The sequence below is a fragment of the Aspergillus steynii genome (genome assembly GCF_002849105.1).
Source record: "Aspergillus steynii IBT 23096 chromosome Unknown P170scaffold_1, whole genome shotgun sequence".
NCBI lineage: Eukaryota > Fungi > Ascomycota > Eurotiomycetes > Eurotiales > Aspergillaceae > Aspergillus > Aspergillus steynii.
The window spans coordinates 3,126,771-3,143,933 of NW_020194398.1; the positions used below are offsets into that span (position 1 = coordinate 3,126,771).

General features: G+C 50.6%; 5 protein-coding genes across 5 annotated transcripts; 2 read left to right on the forward strand and 3 right to left on the reverse strand.

Annotated features, from left to right (window-relative positions):
* The first annotated feature begins 989 nt into the window (after positions 1 to 989).
* On the forward strand, positions 990 to 2,520 carry P170DRAFT_432275 (dienelactone hydrolase family protein). Its single transcript, XM_024848228.1, has 3 exons — positions 990 to 1,528; positions 1,601 to 1,682; positions 1,757 to 2,520. Exons 1-3 carry the CDS (start codon positions 1,288 to 1,290, stop codon positions 2,268 to 2,270), a joined length of 837 nt encoding a protein of 278 aa, XP_024709947.1. The 5' UTR covers positions 990 to 1,287; the 3' UTR covers positions 2,271 to 2,520.
* P170DRAFT_346291 (ABC transporter ATP-binding protein) lies at positions 2,326 to 6,533 on the reverse strand (the record flags this gene model as incomplete). Its single annotated transcript, XM_024843558.1, has 5 exons — positions 2,326 to 3,215; positions 3,273 to 3,395; positions 3,449 to 5,330; positions 5,392 to 6,052; positions 6,112 to 6,533. 5 exons carry the CDS (start codon positions 6,531 to 6,533, stop codon positions 2,326 to 2,328), a joined length of 3,978 nt encoding a protein of 1,325 aa, XP_024709948.1.
* A 249-nt stretch (positions 6,534 to 6,782) lies between these two features.
* P170DRAFT_432276 (polysaccharide biosynthesis domain-containing protein) lies at positions 6,783 to 8,019 on the reverse strand. The gene is made up of 5 exons (XM_024848229.1): positions 7,875 to 8,019; positions 7,785 to 7,809; positions 7,447 to 7,731; positions 7,344 to 7,380; positions 6,783 to 7,289 (listed from the first exon to the last, which is right to left on the reverse strand). The coding sequence occupies exons 1-5, from the start codon at positions 7,917 to 7,919 to the stop codon at positions 7,232 to 7,234; spliced, it is 450 nt and encodes a 149-aa protein (XP_024709949.1). The 5' UTR covers positions 7,920 to 8,019; the 3' UTR covers positions 6,783 to 7,231.
* A 470-nt stretch (positions 8,020 to 8,489) lies between these two features.
* P170DRAFT_470100 (synembryn) lies at positions 8,490 to 10,225 on the reverse strand (the record flags this gene model as incomplete). Its single annotated transcript, XM_024852711.1, has 7 exons — positions 8,490 to 8,586; positions 8,638 to 9,476; positions 9,529 to 9,648; positions 9,705 to 9,863; positions 9,919 to 9,995; positions 10,052 to 10,126; positions 10,198 to 10,225. 7 exons carry the CDS (start codon positions 10,223 to 10,225, stop codon positions 8,490 to 8,492), a joined length of 1,395 nt encoding a protein of 464 aa, XP_024709950.1.
* A 728-nt stretch (positions 10,226 to 10,953) lies between these two features.
* On the forward strand, positions 10,954 to 16,844 carry P170DRAFT_373970 (putative telomere length regulator protein (Rif1)). Its single transcript, XM_024845265.1, has 3 exons — positions 10,954 to 14,050; positions 14,099 to 14,323; positions 14,378 to 16,844. Exons 1-3 carry the CDS (start codon positions 11,087 to 11,089, stop codon positions 16,514 to 16,516), a joined length of 5,328 nt encoding a protein of 1,775 aa, XP_024709951.1. The 5' UTR covers positions 10,954 to 11,086; the 3' UTR covers positions 16,517 to 16,844.
* The last annotated feature ends 319 nt before the right edge of the window (positions 16,845 to 17,163 follow it).

A 17,163-nucleotide genomic window follows, 5' to 3' on the forward strand; every position in this document is an offset into this window, starting at 1 on the left:
ATCTTAATCCGAGACCATGCAGAGAACGAGGCTCGGGACAATCGACCAAAATCAGGGGGGGGACAGAGTGAAGATCAAGTCAGCTGTGCATATACCCCGGAAGAAACGAAAGAAGATCAGCCGGGGGGAGAGAAGAGGAAAGGAGAACGAAAGGCAGCGGATATGACGGATGGGATGAAGTGGACAGAGGCGGAGGGGAGGCTCGGCGATGATCAATCTGACATGAGCTGCCGAAGGAGCCTTAAAGGAGTCGAGCACTGGTGGCGATGTATATATAGCGCGAACGATGGTTGGACGGAATAGGAGGTCGAAGTTGGAGGCTGACAACTTCCATGACCCAGCGAGGGACGATGCAGTTTTATCGGAGGAAGCCAGAGGAAACGAGAGAAAAGACGGGGAAAGGGCCGGGCGATGGAGACGATGATTTCACCGGCAGCGTCAAATCACGATGAATGTCCTCTAGGCACGGCGAAAAGCGGAGTGTTTTGTGGCTGGAAAAGGCTGGGCGGGTGTTGCGTTGCTGTCACGGCTGATCTTAACGATGCCGGCGATGATCTCGAGAAATCAAATCAAAGGACGAAATTGCGCCGGTCCTGAAACCGACTTTCATTCTTAATTCTTTAATTTCTCGTTCGGCGTTTCTGCGGGCCTCCACTTGTGCCATTTTTAGAAGGCGCTTTGCGCTACTCCGAGCGGTATTGCTCCGGCCAGGGAATTAACTAATTATCGCCCTTCATTTGCGATTATTCAGAATTGATTAAGGCGCGGTCCTTCCAATCTCGCGCTCTGGTTCTGCTCGTGGACCTCGACCCTTGGATCCAATGCGAAAGGATTTCAACGACCCTTACGTAGGGATCCGGACTCTGTACTGGTTCAGTGATCACCGTCCAGCGCGGCAAGCCACATCGTATTCCGCGGCTCCCCATAGACCCAGCCACCGGGGTTACCACAGTTCCGCCAGAATATATACTTTCCCCCCGATCTCGACTCTCTCGATTCTCTCAACTGACTCACAGTAGCTGTCTCCCCAGCTTCACAGCATTCTCACTCATTCCTATCATGCACTGCGTAGTACTCCCCACGGAGATAAACGGCGTTAACCCCGAGGTGACGCAGACAGCCCTGTAAACCCCGGCGGCCCAAGTCCTTTAAAATGGCAGACAAAGAAGCGCCCTTGGCGTTGCCTGTCTCGTTCTCCATCGCAGCACTCTCGTTCGAATAAGCGATCACCTCGGCGCCAAATCTCCATCGATCTGCGTGGTGTTCTATTTCTGTCTGCCTGCCGCCATGTCTTGTCCCGACTGCTTCTCCGGCCATATCCATGCGGGCTCGCCGCAGGGAACGGTGACTTTCCTGCATGGGCTGGATGTTTACGTCGCGGAGCCATCTGCCGGGGCGGATGCCGTTCGGGGAATTATTATCATCATCCCCGATGCCTTTGGGTGGGAGTTTGTCAACAATCGCATTCTGGCGGACCGCTACGCCGAGAAGGGCAGGTATAAGGTGTATCTGCCGGAGTTCATGAATGGTGAATGCTCCCCATGCTGTGTTTGGTCATGAGAGGGGGCCAGTCCGACTCATGGTGTCTATCTGTATGCAGGACGTCCCGCGCCCACCTGGCTGATCGGCACGATGCGTTCATTGATGAAAACCGATTCTCTGCTGGCCTGGCTGACCAAACCGTAAGTGGTGGTTCAGCGCCTACCTGTTCCCTGACTGTGGGAAGGGTCTGTCGGGCTAATGGATAATGGTGTAGATACCACCTCGTGTGGGCCGCCTCGGCCTTCCTCCCGTTCATATACTACAACAAGTTCAGCCTGTCGTGGCCGGTGGTGCGGTCGTTTTTCGCCGCGGTGCGCCAGAATGAAGGCGCTGGGCTGCCGATCGCGGCGGCGGGCTTTTGCTGGGGCGGCAAGCATACTGTCAACCTGGCGCATGGGGCCGAGGTGGATGGGAAGCCCTTGATCAATGCCGGGTTCACGGGCCATCCGAGTCTCCTGGAACTGCCCGGAGACATCGAGAAGATCACGATCCCCACCAGTTTCGCCATGGGAGAGCTGGACCGGGTGGTGAAGATGCCGCAGGTCATGCAGATCAAGGATATCGTGGAGACTCGGAACGGCGTGGGCGAAGTGAAGGTCTACTACGGAGCGGGTCACGGGTTCTGCGTGCGAGCGGACACGGCGTTGGACAATGCGGACAAGCAGGCCGTCGAGGCCGAGGATCAGGCGCTGGACTGGTTTAACCGTCACTTTGCGGAAGTCTCGTAGTGGCACGAATCATGTTCATTGGAAGTTTTCAACGCAGCTTTTCTATGAAACCATATCACTTGTCACTGGGGCTTTGATCCCCTTCCACCAACGCCTTCAGGCTGCCTCCTGGCCGCGCGAGGAGCCCCTGGTACGATCCGGTTTCCATGACGCGGCCCTGCTCAAGAACCACGACGTTGTCTGCAATCTCCATCATCTCCCTTGCATGCGTGATTATGATCACAGTTAGCCCTGATTGGGCCGCGACCAGCCTCTGCACGGTCTGCCGAATGAGCGCTGCGCTGGCTGGATCAAGACTGGACGTGGCCTCGTCAAGGATTAACACTTGCGGTCTTCGAATGAGCGCCCGGGCAATGACCACTCGCTGCGCTTGTCCCCCAGAAAGACCGACTCCCCCGTCGCCGATGATGGTCATGTAGTCGTTTGGAAGGGACAAAACAAAATCGTCGATGCCGGCAGCCTTGGCTGCAGCGCGTACATTGCGCAGATTGTTGAGCGAGGAATCTTCTTCCAACCCGTAGCTTATATTAGCTTCAATAGTTCCCGGGAACAGAGTTGGTTGCTGCGAAACAATTGATACTAGGGATCGAAGAGTCGGTGTGTGCAGACGGCGAATGTCGACACCCCCGAATGAAATACTTGGCTTGTCGTCGCTAGAAACCGGCGCCTCGTAAAGGGATAGTAGGAGTGATGCAATCGTCGATTTGCCTGACCCGGAACGTCCGACGATGGCCGTACACGAACACCCGGGGATGGCAATCGACACCTGCTTAAGAACAAGTGCATCAGGTCGCGAAGGATAGTGAAAATTCAAATGATGGATTTTCACAGGGATAGTCCGGGTAAGGCGAATGTCTCCGTTGTACTCGTGGGATTTCCCCTGGGGAAGGTTTGCAAGATGTAGGAGTCGAGAGCCCATTGTTCGCGAAGTGCTTATTTGCGGGACTCAAGGAGTGTCAGCATCTGGCTTTCAAGGGAAATGCATGATAGCATAACACTTACTCCATGATAAAACCGTGGCTGCATAGCCAATGCTAAATAGAAGCATGGAGAACACGGTCAAAATCCTATCGACTGTGAACCCTTCATACGAAACCAAAATCGCTCCATAAAAGAATATCAGGGCTGGAAGGAAGTATCGTTAGTACTTTCCAAGACACAGGAGAGACGTTACATACCGCTGACGAATATAATAGTGACTTCGACGAGACCAAACAGGACACCTGTGTAGACTGCCTTCCGTAGGCCAACAGCTACGCACTTCGCGGTAGCATTCAGGTGTTTCCGGTGAAAAAACGACTCTAGAGTCAAGGTTCTCACTGTCCGAATCTCCGAAAACATCTCGATAAGCAGTTCCGATGCCACATTCTTGGCCTCGTTGCATCTCCTCTCCCACAGTCCACTCGTGCCATCAAATCCCTTTGTGATAGCATATATGACCGGTCCACAGGCCAGTGCAACAAGTGTAAGCTTCCAGCACACAATGAGGCTCCATACGACCGCCATGATGCTGACCGCAGCAGCAACTAGAACGAAGCAACCGAAGCGGCCGACAATGTTCCGCATCTCCTCTCCATCCAGAGTAAGATGTGCAGCAAGCTGAGAAGAACTGTGCCCTTCCTCATCAAACCATTGTTTGGGTTGGTCCAGCACACGTTGAAAGCCTTTCTTCCTGAGACTATCGACCCAAGCCTGGCCGCATATCTCTAGGAAATAGTGCATAAAGAATGAGATAATTCCGTCACCCACTGCAACACCTAGCACAGCTAGCGCCCATTTCATAGAGCTGGAGTTCACATCGTAGAACGTCTGCAAAAGTTGAGATAGGAAGTATGAAAATAGAGGAGTCATAGTGGCATGGCCAAGAGTACATAGGCATCCAATAATCAAAAGATTGCGTTGTCCTCTCGTTAGAGACGGTACAATTGTCAGCATTATTCGGGCGAGTGATGTGGTGTTGTATTGTTTTGGATGCGAGGTCTCTGCTGATTGTTCTTGGGTTATTGGCTCGCTCGATCTTTGAGGGTGGCTGTCAGAGACAGATGCACGAAAATGTTTGGCCCGACTCGTGCCATCAGATGGCATGTCATCAAGCACATGCATTGGAATGTCAACTGGGCCGGTCGTGCCTTTTGCATCGACACTCCACCGAACGCTGTATGGTAGATCCCAAGGAGAGCTCAACGCAAGCGACATACTTGCTCGGGGATGCGCCCGTCTGTCGATTCCCGTATCCGCATGGCTCCTGGGGAAAGGAGAGATTCTGGAATAGAGTCCAGGTGCTTCAGCTGTAGGGACGGCCGAGCCCCTGCCTTTTTCAGGAACTAGGGTATCTGCGGAATCGCGATCTTTTTCGCCAACTGGGAACAACTTTTCGTTCCCTGGTGTCCTGCTGAGCTGGTATCTGTATCCCGCCTGAGCAACTGAGCCTTTATCCATAACGTAAACAAAATCATGATCCAGGATCTGCGTGAGGTCATGAGTGATGATGATTGTTGTTTTCCCCTTCCGCCATTTTCGAAGAGCTTTCATAACTTCAACACGATTCCTGTGGTCTAGTGCGCTCGTAAACTCATCCAAGATCAATATCGGAGTATCCCTCAATCTAGACCTAGCGATTGCCACCCTTTGTCTCTGGCCACCACTAAGAAAGCTTCCTCCGGGACCGGCTAGGGTGTCAATTCCATGAGGTAGGGTCTCAATCACACTCTGCAGCATCGCCATATTGATAGAGTCTTGGATGTCTTCTTTTTTGATTTCGTTGTAATCCCGACGTCCAAATGCGATGTTCATGAAAATGGACTCGTTAAACAAGACACTCCGTTGCTCAACCAGTGTAATGTTATTTCTGATCCAATTGATATCCAAATTCTGTATGGGAACACCATCGATACGAATGTCTCCGGATGTCGGCAAATAGAGCCGTGCGAGAAGCTGTCCAAGCGTGCTCTTGCCAGATCCACTTTCCCCAATGACAAATGTTGTATCCCCTGCCGGGAAGAACAAATCGACTGCGTCTAAAATCGGCCGGTCAGGCTGGGACGAGTACGCAAAGCCAAGCTAATCACATTCAAATTAGTTCAAAGCCGCTCCATACTTTTTTTTTCCAGTTGCGACTTACGTTCATGACCTCAATATCTCCTTCGCAATAGCGCGGGTATGATGTGCCTTTCATCTGCTCCATTTTGTTTTTGTCGGCTACGCCTATAATCTTCTTTAACGAGATAGCCGCAACTATTCCCTTTTCTAGCACGATGACTTGTGGGAGTGCCAGTTCCATGGACTGGGATGCCGACAGACAAGCCCAGAAGGTTCGCAAAACTTCTCCGGATGAAAGCTTTCCAGAAATAGCCAGGTTGCCTCCGTACCAAAATCCTTGAACAAACATGCCGAAAGTCATTAATCGTATTGTTGCTATTTGTAAAGCGTTAAGGCGAGCTTGTTTGAGATAATGTGATGCAGCTTGCTCGACCTTTTTCACAAAATTCTGAAGTTCGAAATTCTGTCCGTTGAGACACTTCACCGCATCTATTGAGTTGGTACTGTTGGTAACCACCTTCGAAGCTCGGCTCAGCTCTTCTTGTTGTTGCTTGATTTGAGGTTCCATTCTGGAGGATAGGAGTGAGATGATGCCAGAAAATATCGGTATCCCCGCCAGGGTAACGAGAGAAAGGCTCCAGGAGGTATAAAATGCTAGGCCCAGGGAAGCAAGAGCTTGGACGGAGTACTGAAGTACTAGTCCGAGGGGCTGGGAGGTTGCCATCTGCAACTCATGTAGCTGACTATAGGACAAAAATAACATAAGCATCAGCCAAGTTTGGGTATGTGTAAGAGTACTTACGTCTGCAAAGTAGAAAGAAACGTCTTTGCCCCAACCTCGTGGCTCTCGAACCATTCCTGGTCTCTTCGCAGCAAACCCTCGAATAGCTTCCTACGGGCCTCTGCAACTTGGAACTCCCCCATGGAGACAAAGAGTGTGAAATAGACTCCATTGCAGAGCCATCCAAGGATACCGAGGATTACCAGTTCTATGCAGCCATGTGTCGTTTTGTGAATCAGGTCCTGACTGGAGATTTGGTCCCCTCCGAACAAAGTGAAAGCATCGAATATTTGACCGAGAAAAATAGCGAACACTGGAATCACAAGACCTGCGGCTATGGTGACCAAGATAGCTAAACAGAGGAGGGGAATGTGCTTTTTGATGGTGAAATCGAAAAGGGCTGCCCAGCGAGGCTTTCGGTGCAAACTATGCACTAGATTCATCATAAAAGAAGTCATGATGAGAACTGACGAGCATGCGATGATGACCAGTTCTTTCAGGGACCCGTGAGAAAGATGGACGCATGATGGTCGAGATGCAGTAGGGTAAGGGCCTGAGCGAAGAAATGGCAAGGAAGCCGGAAGACCTAAGAACGAATACAAAGAAAAGGAGGGAAACAGGGCTTCGCCGTACACAGGAGGGGTCGAAGCACTCCTTCGAGGCGACCATCCCTGTTTGGGGATCCAGAAAGGGTAATATTGAAGTGATGTAAGCAGAGAGATCAATGGATCCCACGACCCATTGTTCTCCGATCAGCCACGAAGACACACGTGCCGCTCTATTCACCATTGTATTCTTTTTCGTCGACATCCACAGGCTGGATTGTATGATAGGTAGTGGGTAGTAGTATGTGTATGTACAAAAGAAATCTCCGGGGTAAATCCAATAGTTCCGCGTGTCGAGGGGAAATGTCTAAGCTCGGGTCAATGTTGGCTAAGCAACGCAAAGTTGCCGGATCACTCAAAAGAGAGAGCCCTAAACAGCAGGCACTTCCACGGCATTGGGTTTGGAGATGAACCCTAGAGCCATAGAAGACCGATCGATCTTTGCGCGATCTCGGCGCTATTGTCCACAAAGTCCCGTCAATTGCAGTCCCACACAGCCCTGAGAATTTGGAGGCTCACGGGTCCTGATATCAACTTTATTTCTGGTCGGGGTGCGATCGCTCGTAAACCCAGTCATTCAGACCGGCGCGGTTTCTGGGAGGCGTTAGACTTTTATCGTGGCTTATAAGGGTCGGAGCAGCGACTCACCTCGCAATCTCAACGGCATAGAACTGCATGCGCATAGCTATATTCCGCTCTGTTAGATAAATTCCTTACCATACACAGGGTCCGTCGTAGGCTAGCAGCTCACCGAAGATCGTAGTCTCCTGCTCGTATTCGAATTTGGGGTTCGACCGGAGCATGGTTCCGAAGTTGAAGTCGTTGATCTTGCCCTCATACTGGTTGATCCAGTTTCTCCACTTCTCCTTGCCAGCCTTGCTCTTCATTATGTCCTCGTTAATCGTCTCGGCAGGGTTGAAGTCGGGGAACTCCTTCATGAAGCTCTCGTAGATCTCGTCATCCATCTTGGTCAATCGAAGCTGCGAACCCCGAACCTTCTCGAGGATCGACCAGTACGTCATTAAGTGCTCCACGGCTGTACAAGGTGAGTATAGGGAGGACACCGGCAGGGGTTAAATGGCGACCTACCCTTGACGGCGAACTGCTTCTCCATCTATACATGGGGTCAGTTTGGCCCGATACCGAAATTTCGCGTGAAGTGCTGGCTGCAGAACTTACATCCTCAAAGTTCTCCGCCGTCTCCGGATCAAATGGCTTCGACATTTTGGCAGATGTGATGTTAACCGAACCGACTGAATAGGAAGGGGAAATATGAATGAGGTGGGTGGCTGTTTAGTAGAAAGCAACGACTTGAGGAAAGTTGTTCGGTCGCAAATAATGAGTTGCCCCGCGATCTTTTTTTTTCGGCGTCGGGCGGAGATTTTTCGCCCCGCCGGACTTCTCCTGTACGTCATCCGGTCTGTCCCTGTGCCTTAGATTTAATCTAGAATCTACTACGGAGTATTACTTGAATAAATCGAACACTGTGAGGAAATGGCAGAAAATTAAATAGCTTAATTATAGAGCACATCTATCGAAAGAGCCATTCAAAGTGCCATTTATTCCGGACGACAATTCCCAAAAAAAGCTGACCGTCAATGAGTAATCGAGCTAATATCAACATTGTTGCGAGGATGCCAATATACATTACCCATGGTGAGATTATAATTTTCTGTCCAGATCAAATAGATTCCCGTCAATTTTTTCCCTTAATAAAGTGCGTATAATTGGAAGAGATATATTCAAACAATGGAGATAGAACACCTGCAGCCATTATTTGAATAGCGTGGCCATCTAATCACTATCCGAATCAGACAGTTCTTGCAATCTCCCTTCATGAAGAGCTTGCGTAACTGGATTCTCAACGTTGAGAATACCGTTGGCCTTGGCCCTATTAAAGCATTAGTTATTGAATCGTGTCATGGGGCGACCGGAAAAATACCTCTCAAATAGAACGAACAATCTCTCTGCTTCTCGTTCCTTCTCCTCTTTAGTCATGGGTGGGCCCGTGTCCTGCTTCTCTGCGTCCCATCTCTGTCCAGTGACGGGATTCAACGCCGGATCAAATTCTTCGGCGGCAAATGCTTCCCCTGCTGTCTGTGGGATCTCCATGCCTCGGGATGCCAGCAAGCCTGCCGCAAATCCGTATCCGATATTCTTGGTGAGGTTTTCGGCGTTCTTCCCGGAAAGCGTGAACATGAGCTCGCAGATCGCAGTTTTCAAATTTGCGTATGGGGCGGTAGAGAGCTTGAGCAACTTGGACGACAGGGTATCAGATTGTCCGATAGGCCGACTTCGGTCGTTCTCCTCAGGCAAGAGAAGCCATTGCATGTACTTGCGGGGCCCATCGGGTGCCAGGTCATAGATGGTGATCAAAGAGTGAAGAAGTGGGATGGCCTTGATTTCCAGGTCACTAGGGCTGTACAGAGATGTTGCTTGGTCCAGGATGTTGATAAGTTTGTCAACGTTGCAGTTTTGATTGAAAGTCGGAAACAGGGGGCTGCTCTCAAAAGGCTTGCCCTTCTTATTCTCTAAGTCAAGGGTCGACAGGCAGTTGAGGAGATAGCTGAGTAGGCCATCCAAGGGCTTTGCGGGGATATCTATGCGGCTGATGATCTTGAAGATGTAGGGAATTGAAGGCGCGAAGGCTGCAGCAAGATCCGGATACAGCTTTGAGACATTGAAGATGAGCTTCAAGGTGTCAATCAGGGCCAGCTCATCCATTTGGGAGAGAGGTTTCTTCCCGGATTTGGGAAACTGCTTGGCATGCCGGAAGATTTGCTGCAAAAGGTTTATCAGCTGGGGATGATTGGTATTTTGAAACGCAACTTACATAATTGACATTATCTCCCAGAGAATGGGTATTTATGAGTTGCTCAAAGTCCATTGTAGTATCGTAGGTGGAAAGGAACAGTATGCGACTGGTTACCATCTCATCTTCGGATGACTCGGTCTTAGACGGTCAGCTTATGAGGAACATTCAGCCGATGCATGGATCTTCCGGGTTACCTTGAGCATTTCTGCAAGTTTCCCACCGTGACCTGTGTCGACAAAAAGTTGCCGCATATTTGGATCCAACAGCAGTGCATTTGCGACGCAGCGCAGCGCAGCGCGCCGTGTATCTACAGTGTCACCATCCACCCCATACTTAGCTAGAACTTCTATCCCCTGGGTCCGGTCAGCGGGCAAGTAGAGCCACAGTAATTGCTGGGATCCCCTTTACCTCTTTTGAGTATATAGGGCCGGCATTTTCTGGGTTAGTGCCATGGAGTCTCAACTGTAGAAGAATTTGCACCCGATCTGTGTGGTACATGGGTTAGACAAAGAGAAAGGATCAAGACAACTTGGTAGCTTACGAGAAGAGCTGAGCGACTTATCCTTCAAGTCTTTTTCAAGCAGGCCGAAGAGCTCCGTGACTTGCTGCAGCTTCTCTGCACCCAGAGTAACAATGGATGGTTAATACGATATCGGGCAAATTATGTCATATTGGCTGTGCGCATACCGGAGCCTTGAAGTGGCCGGACCTCCATGTTGGCTTTCTGTTCGCTGTCCTCTGTTTTAGAGAACCGAGTTAAGAGCCGGCGCCTCCTGCGTTGGTTTAGAGCCAAGTCCAAGCGCTAGGGGTGCTGCTTGGAGAGGGGACTTACAGAGCACCGGGAGCAGCGGGCCTCTGATTATCCAGAAAGAAGAGGCGGTGGTAAGGTCCGCTTAGAAAAGCAGTAGCTGTTGCAAGAGTGTATGCAGAGGAGAGTTTTCCGGGAAGGTTAGTAGGAAAGCCACGGGCCAGTGGAGGGAATCCCGGGGCAAGGAGGGATGTCGTTATTGGAAGAAGCTATTGTTGGATGGAGCGATGAATAGGCGGGCCAAACCCCACTAGAGCTCAATAATGCTAAAAGACGCCGTCGTTTTCCGGAGATGGTATTGCTTGACCCATCTGTAGAAATGGGAAAAGGGGTGTGTAAGGGATGGGAGAGAATGATGAGCCTTGCGGATGGATTGCGGAACTCTTTCTTTGGGACTTTCTGGCAAATGGGAAAGAAACGAGCCAGGGGAGGAGGCATTGAAGCCGCCCATCCACGGTTCGTGCCTAAGGCTCTTCCCTGGGGCGCTGGCTGCCTAAGGCACCTGTCGCGCCACAGCCACTTAACGCGTGCCTGCGCCACAGGCGCGTCCGGCGTGAGGGCTTGGCGCGGCCCCAGGATCTAATGTCTATCCAATAATTATTGCGATCTATCGCCTGTCTCAACACCGGCCTCCTCAATTCTCGCCTCGGTTCCGGATCTTGCTTGGGCGGACACGGTGGTCTGAGTGCACGATCGTTTGGCACCGCGATGTTCCTGGCCTCCTCTCGCTTTCAATTCTCCCCGTTCTCTCTTTCGATTCTGTGAAATATGGTGGACGTCTTCGGTCCTTTGTCTGCTCGTCCGCCTACTCCACCAAGGACATCGTCCCGTGCCCTGCCTGAAAAAGATCGAACGGAGGATTCCCCGGTTGTCGCGCAGACGCCTGGTCTCTCTCCGTTTGCGACTAATGCATCCAACGGGGTTCCGTCCAGTCGCCAGTCCAAACGAGTGAATTTCTCGCCATGGACGAAATACATCAAACCTCCCTCCTTTGCCAACGCTGCCAACACCATTTCAAAGCCCAAATCCGACCTCAAAACCCTGCCTCCCTCGAATGAATGCAAGCCCTCCAAATCGATCCTCAAGCCGACAAACTCCCCGGCCCCTGTTAAATCGCCGAAAGTCACGTCCCATACCCCCGAGTCTTTCGTCATGCTATTGAAGTCCATGGCATCGCAGCTGGCTGGCTCGTCGCCAAGTTCCAGGCTCGATGCCTACATGCAGTTGTTTGGTGCGTTGAGGACTTACGAGGGACTTCCGGGAGAACAAGAGGTTGCAGAGTGTTTAGGGTTGATCACGCAGTTCATCCAACGAGATATCAGTAGGGTTTCGGAGAACGTGGGACCTTTGGACACAAATCTAAGGATCCAGGCTCTGAAGCTCTCTGCGGCGTTGATGTGGCAGACCAATATTTGCGCGCAACTGTCGGATGACTTCAAGATCTTTCTTACCGATCACTCCATCAATATTCTCCACGATAGCAAAGTGCCAAAGTCGGTTCTGACGCATCACATGACGATCCTATCGACGCAGAATTTCAGCCCGAAAATCATGAACAATGCTCGTCTCTCACGCCTACTTACAGTATTACACGACCTTACGAATCGAGTGACCGGTAACTCCATCGTCTCGCACCGCCTGAGCATCTACGGGCGAGTTCTCAACCAAGCGAAATCTTTGTTCGTTTCACAATCGTTGTTATGGATGGATCATCTGATATCTGGCCTACTTCATCCTATAAAGGATATCAGAATAAAAGCCATCTCACTGGGCTTCCAGGTGTCGATGATCTTCGGACCAAACCCCACGCTTTCAAAATCCATTCAAGATATCTTTGATCGCTCCCTAGACAAGGGAAGAAAATTGGTCACTGAAATCTGCGAGCGAATGGCGCGGATGATGAGCAATTCCGACAGTGGTGTCCATGTTCCTCAGGTGTGGAGTGTTGTCATCTTGCTCCTAAGAAATAAACGTCTGAACGTCGACGATTGGAATCACTTTAAAGAATGGGTCCTCGTGCTCCAAAAATGCTTCAATTGCAGCGATTCATCTATCAAGGCACAGGCCATCGTCGCATGGAATCGTTTCGTCCTCGTTGTCAGTCCGGGTGAGATGACAAACCGCCCGTTGTTGAGAATGCTGAGCAAGCCCATATTGTCACAATTTGAGCGAAAGAAGCAGGACAAGAGCGGATCGCCGCCCAGTCAGCTGGTGATGTGCAGCTATTACAATCTTCTGTATTACGCCTTTCGACCGTCTGCATCGTTTCAACATCTTGATATCGTCTGGGAAGAGTATATTGCTTCCCCTTCATCGAAAACGTTTTCGTCCAGCTCTGCGTTAAGCGATCGGCTTGCACACATACTTTCAAACATGTTGTGGAGCCCCCAGACTAAAATATGGTCCGAGAATAAAGTGAACGACACCAACAAGCTTGAACCAGAAGAGCTGCCGACCTTAGATTGCAGGTGGATAAGGTCAAGAATTACATCGGTGTTGAAGGTTTTTGAAAACATATTCAGAACATCATTATGGGCTGAAAATATCGAGCAATCGAACATCGCTATTGCCTGGATTCGTCTTTCGAAGGCCTTGTCGAATGCATCCAGCAAAGAGATCACACCTTCTTCGGAATCTATGCAAACTGTAGCTCATGTCCTTGGTCTTCTTCAACGCCTCTGGAAAGCCGGCCCCTCTTCGATAAACGCTGTTGAAAAGGAATCCATGGACACGTTCTTTGAACGATTCCAGTTCCTATCTAGATCGATGATTTTCTCGCTAGGGAACACTCCATTCACAGAGAAGCTACTCCTGAAGAACGCAGACGCTACGTTTCAAGCAGCCAACACCCCTACACACCGTCACTCGCACTCGAACTCGAATCTAGACAGCCCCGTCCTGCATTTTCTTCGGTTGGTAAGCGATGTGTCTGGTATTTCAGAACCAAGCCCTGCCTACTTGCGCCTGATCAATTCAACACTCGAAGCCGCCTGTAATGGAAGAACTTCCAGAAGCTCTCGCCTAGAGCTCCTTCGACAATGCGCCGAATTACACTCAAATGAAACAACCATACAGCTTGGTGTCCATTCTTTTGCCCAAATTGTCTGGAGATCGGTAGCACATCTTGCTGCCGATTCTGTATGCTCCTACCCTATCGAGACAGCCCGTGAACGTGACGGGTCGGTTTCGCGCGATTACGAGAATACCGTCAAGATACTCTCTACGGGTCTCCGGTTTGCTGACGTCTTTCAAGTGTGGGACGAGCTTCTTGGTGCGTTCGTTCGCGTTATACGGACTGAAAAAGGCGACCGTGAGATTGCCAGCATGGTAGTGGAGCCTCTTGCTGAGTGTTTGATGGCTGTTCCCGCTCGCGATAGGTACCTGGCTTCAGCGTCCCTCTTTAAACATTCTTTGTCTATGACATACGGTGTAGACGGCAAAGAGCCAGAATACGCCTCTCATCTTTCTGCGCGTGAAAACTTGCCTGTTCCCAAGAAGCTGCTTGAACTTGTGGACAAAACACTGCAGATTTCCTACCAAGAATTCGATGCCACAGACACCAACGGCATCGCAGACTTTATTGAGTCCCTGACGTCCTTCCTGGGCTCTGGATTCACAGTTTTCCGGTCCAGAATTCTTGAAACCCTCCAGCAGCCCCTTACTATGTGGCTGAAGGACGAGACACATAAGCTAAATGTTGAGAGTGGGGTGGAAAGCAGGGTTCTTACTGCTGTAAGTGTACGACGCAAGGGGGGTTTCTAGCCGCTAACCTATGATCAGGGCCGAGCTCTTTCGTCAGCTGTCCTCAACATATTACAGGCGTCCTCACCTCATGATTCTCTGTGTCTGCAAAGATTCGAGGGTATCATATGCGCAGGTTTAGAGTCCTCGCATGCGTCTGTGGCAAAGAAGTTCCTTGAATTCTGCAAATCTTCGTTCGTCGCGCAATCTTCATCCCCTTACTCAGAAGCCATATCTCGTGCCGTGCAGAGGTTGGAAACTCAGGTAAGTCATGATTTAAGTTAATTCCAATTTCGTTCAGACTCTAAGAGACCACAGGCCGATACCCACGAACGCCCTTCTGATCCACAGGCCGGGAAAGACCGCCGTGCAGACATGTCAGAAAAATCCCGCATAGCTTTCATTTTGGACAATTCAAGTGGTCCTTCTTCTACAGGTTTCAACTCGTCGCCTGTTACTAGAGCACCCGAAGTATTGGATGCACCGGAGGACCTCTCAAAGGAAGCCCAAGACGAGTCATTGCCGGCCAATGACGACACACCAGACGAGCCCAATGGCGCGGAGGTTTCAATTTCTTTCGAACCCGCCGTGGAGAACCCCCCGAAGCGCAGTGAACTGTTCTCGATGATTGAAAACCTCCGATCATCATCGCCACCGACCAACACGCCGAGGGAGCTTGGTTTCATGACTCCCCCGCATCTGCGCAGTCTACGCAACCTGGATCGGGAGGCTGAAACTCCACAGACGCCTACTTTACCTGCTATTGCTGCGGACAATGACGAGGGCTTTCTTGGCTCCTCGCCTACTCCTGGCACCAGAGACCGTCCTCAAACCAGCGGGTCGACACTCCGTTCCTCCTTGGTAGCTCCAGCAATGGCCTCTGATATGGACATCGATCCTCCTTCGTCTCCACCAGATATCCGATCCCAGAGCCCGAACTCCCGGAGCAAATCCGCCCCTATGGAAGGCTCGACTTCCCGGGACAGGTCTGCCAAAGCTAAAAGAAAGAAGCAGCGAAGGAAGGAAAGGAGGTCCAAGGCGTCTAGGGCATCTTCTCCTGTTACGCAGCCTGATCCTCCGGCAACGCCCAAGGAGCTCGGCGAAACAGAAGTTACCGCCCAACCAGAGAGGCCTCCTAGCAGTCGCACTCGTTCCTCTGCAGGCAAAGTGCTAGAAGATACAACCGAGGAATCATCGGCGGGAATACACCAAGACCCGGAACAGTCGACGCAAGCTCAATCTACTTCTGATGATCAGGATATTGTCATAGAAGATGCTCCCAGTCAAGAAGCCCCAGAAATTGAAGTCGGCGGTGACCATGATGAAACACGCACTGAGGATCACGACATCCCAGATTCATCCAGCGACGATATGGAAACACAGATAGCGTCTCAACTAGAGCAAGACCTTGAGTTTGCAGTCGTTGACGAAGCTGACGAACAATCAAACAATCCCCCAGTCACACGCAAGAGAAAGCGCGAAGCGCGTGAAGCAACTTTCTCAACGCCATCCAACCAGGAAAGACGCCGATCATCAAGGTTATCTACTACTACAAAGGAGCACCCTGCCACAGAGGGTACAGAGCCTAAGAGCACCCGGTCCAAGAAGTCGAAGACGCCCAGCCAAATCGAGAAGACCGCGTCGTCGCCAGCCGAGGGCGGTCCACTCAAGCGAAGACGCCACTCCAAGGGATCCGTTGACAACGAAGAACCCAAGTTTGCGCTTCCCGAGCAGAACTCCTCCGTCGACGCAGATCAGCCTGCGGATTCATTGGAAACTTCATCCCAGAAGCGGAGGTCGAACCGCCTCAGCGGCCACGTAGCGCCGGCATCAGTTGCGGAAACGCCGCTTCCGAAGAAATCGTCTCGGCGCAAGCAAAGCACGAAGCAGAAGGAGGCCACGCCTACTGCTCCCCAAGCCGAAACCCCGGTTGTGAAGTCCAAGTCCAAATCCAAGTCCAAGTCCAAGGGGAAGGAGAAGGAGAAACGCAAAACACCGGAAAGGGGATCCGTCGACCGCGAGGACAGCGAAATCCCCGAATCCTCCGAATCGCGGATCAACACCAAACAAACCACCCAACAAGAAGTCGAAACCTCCCAACCGAGCGAACCCGCTTCTCCCCCAGCAGCGGCGCAACAACAAAACCAACCCTCACCCCAACCCCAAGACGACACTCAAACAACCGACGCTGTCGCCGCCGACCCACCACCCACCGAAAAGACCCCGAAGACCAAGGCCTCCGGACCATCCAAGGCCAAACAGAAGCCGAAGTCAACGGACGCCGTCCCCGACACAAACAGTGCCCCCGCCTCGGGCGAGATCATCCCCGCGTTGCAGCATATCCTGGACAACGTCAAAGCAGCGGCGCTGGACAGGAGCGCGCTCAAGCAGATCGACGACTTGTTGTTTGATATCCGGGTAGAGACGCACGAGGCATTGAGGCGGCACACAGGTTGATATCTTTAGTTGCATAGCGAAGGCGTTTTCTTATATTGTTTCTTGTGCTTTTGAAAAATCGTTTTCTCTCATTCACCCTTCCTTTTAAGCTTATTTTCTTTTCTTATTTCTATTCTTGTCATCCTGGTTCATTTTGTTGAGTTGGGTTGTTTATAAAAAAGCAAATAAGGAAACGGTATCTCTCTTGAACAGCCTTTTTCGTTTGCTTTTCTTTTTGTTTTTTTCTCATTCAACCAATACACGGTGGTCAGGAAACAACACAAAAAAAAGGAGGGGATGGCATTATCTTTTTGTTTGGTATCTGTGTATGTATATGCTTACTCATGGCAATAGTTGTTAGAATATAGTCAATTCTTGTTCCAGATTTTGTTTATTTAATTACATCATGGAGTTGAAGAGAGATAAATAAAACAGTAGCATGGTACTACCAGTTGTAGACATCCTAGTATATACATGGGCTGAAGTAGACTTATTGGAAAACTACCAGAAAGAGTGCGTGCTACTTCATTGTTGTATTTTATTTCCAACTGATGTGTTCAATAAAATTCCTAATTATGTAATTTCCAATTATTTAATACTCAATCAACACGGACATTTGAACACCACACACCACAAGCAGTTGACCTAGTCTAACCCCATTCCCAGCT

Coding starts and splice junctions, on each gene's coding strand:
- P170DRAFT_432275 (XM_024848228.1), top strand. CDS start 1,288: ATGTCTTGTCCCGACTGCTTCTCCGGCCATATCCATGCGGGCTCGCCG. Junction 1,529..1,600: donor TCTGCCGGAGTTCATGAATG/GTGAATGCTCCC, acceptor ATCTGTATGCAG/GACGTCCCGCGCCCACCTGG. Junction 1,683..1,756: donor CTGGCCTGGCTGACCAAACC/GTAAGTGGTGGT, acceptor ATAATGGTGTAG/ATACCACCTCGTGTGGGCCG.
- P170DRAFT_432276 (XM_024848229.1), bottom strand. CDS start 7,919: ATGTCGAAGCCATTTGATCCGGAGACGGCGGAGAACTTTGAGGAT. Junction 7,810..7,874: donor CGGCGGAGAACTTTGAGGAT/GTAAGTTCTGCA, acceptor CCCCATGTATAG/ATGGAGAAGCAGTTCGCCGT. Junction 7,290..7,343: donor TATGCCGTTGAGATTGCGAG/GTGAGTCGCTGC, acceptor AACGCCTCCCAG/AAACCGCGCCGGTCTGAATG.
- P170DRAFT_373970 (XM_024845265.1), top strand. CDS start 11,087: ATGGTGGACGTCTTCGGTCCTTTGTCTGCTCGTCCGCCTACTCCACCA. Junction 14,051..14,098: donor AAAGCAGGGTTCTTACTGCT/GTAAGTGTACGA, acceptor ACCTATGATCAG/GGCCGAGCTCTTTCGTCAGC. Junction 14,324..14,377: donor TGCAGAGGTTGGAAACTCAG/GTAAGTCATGAT, acceptor AAGAGACCACAG/GCCGATACCCACGAACGCCC.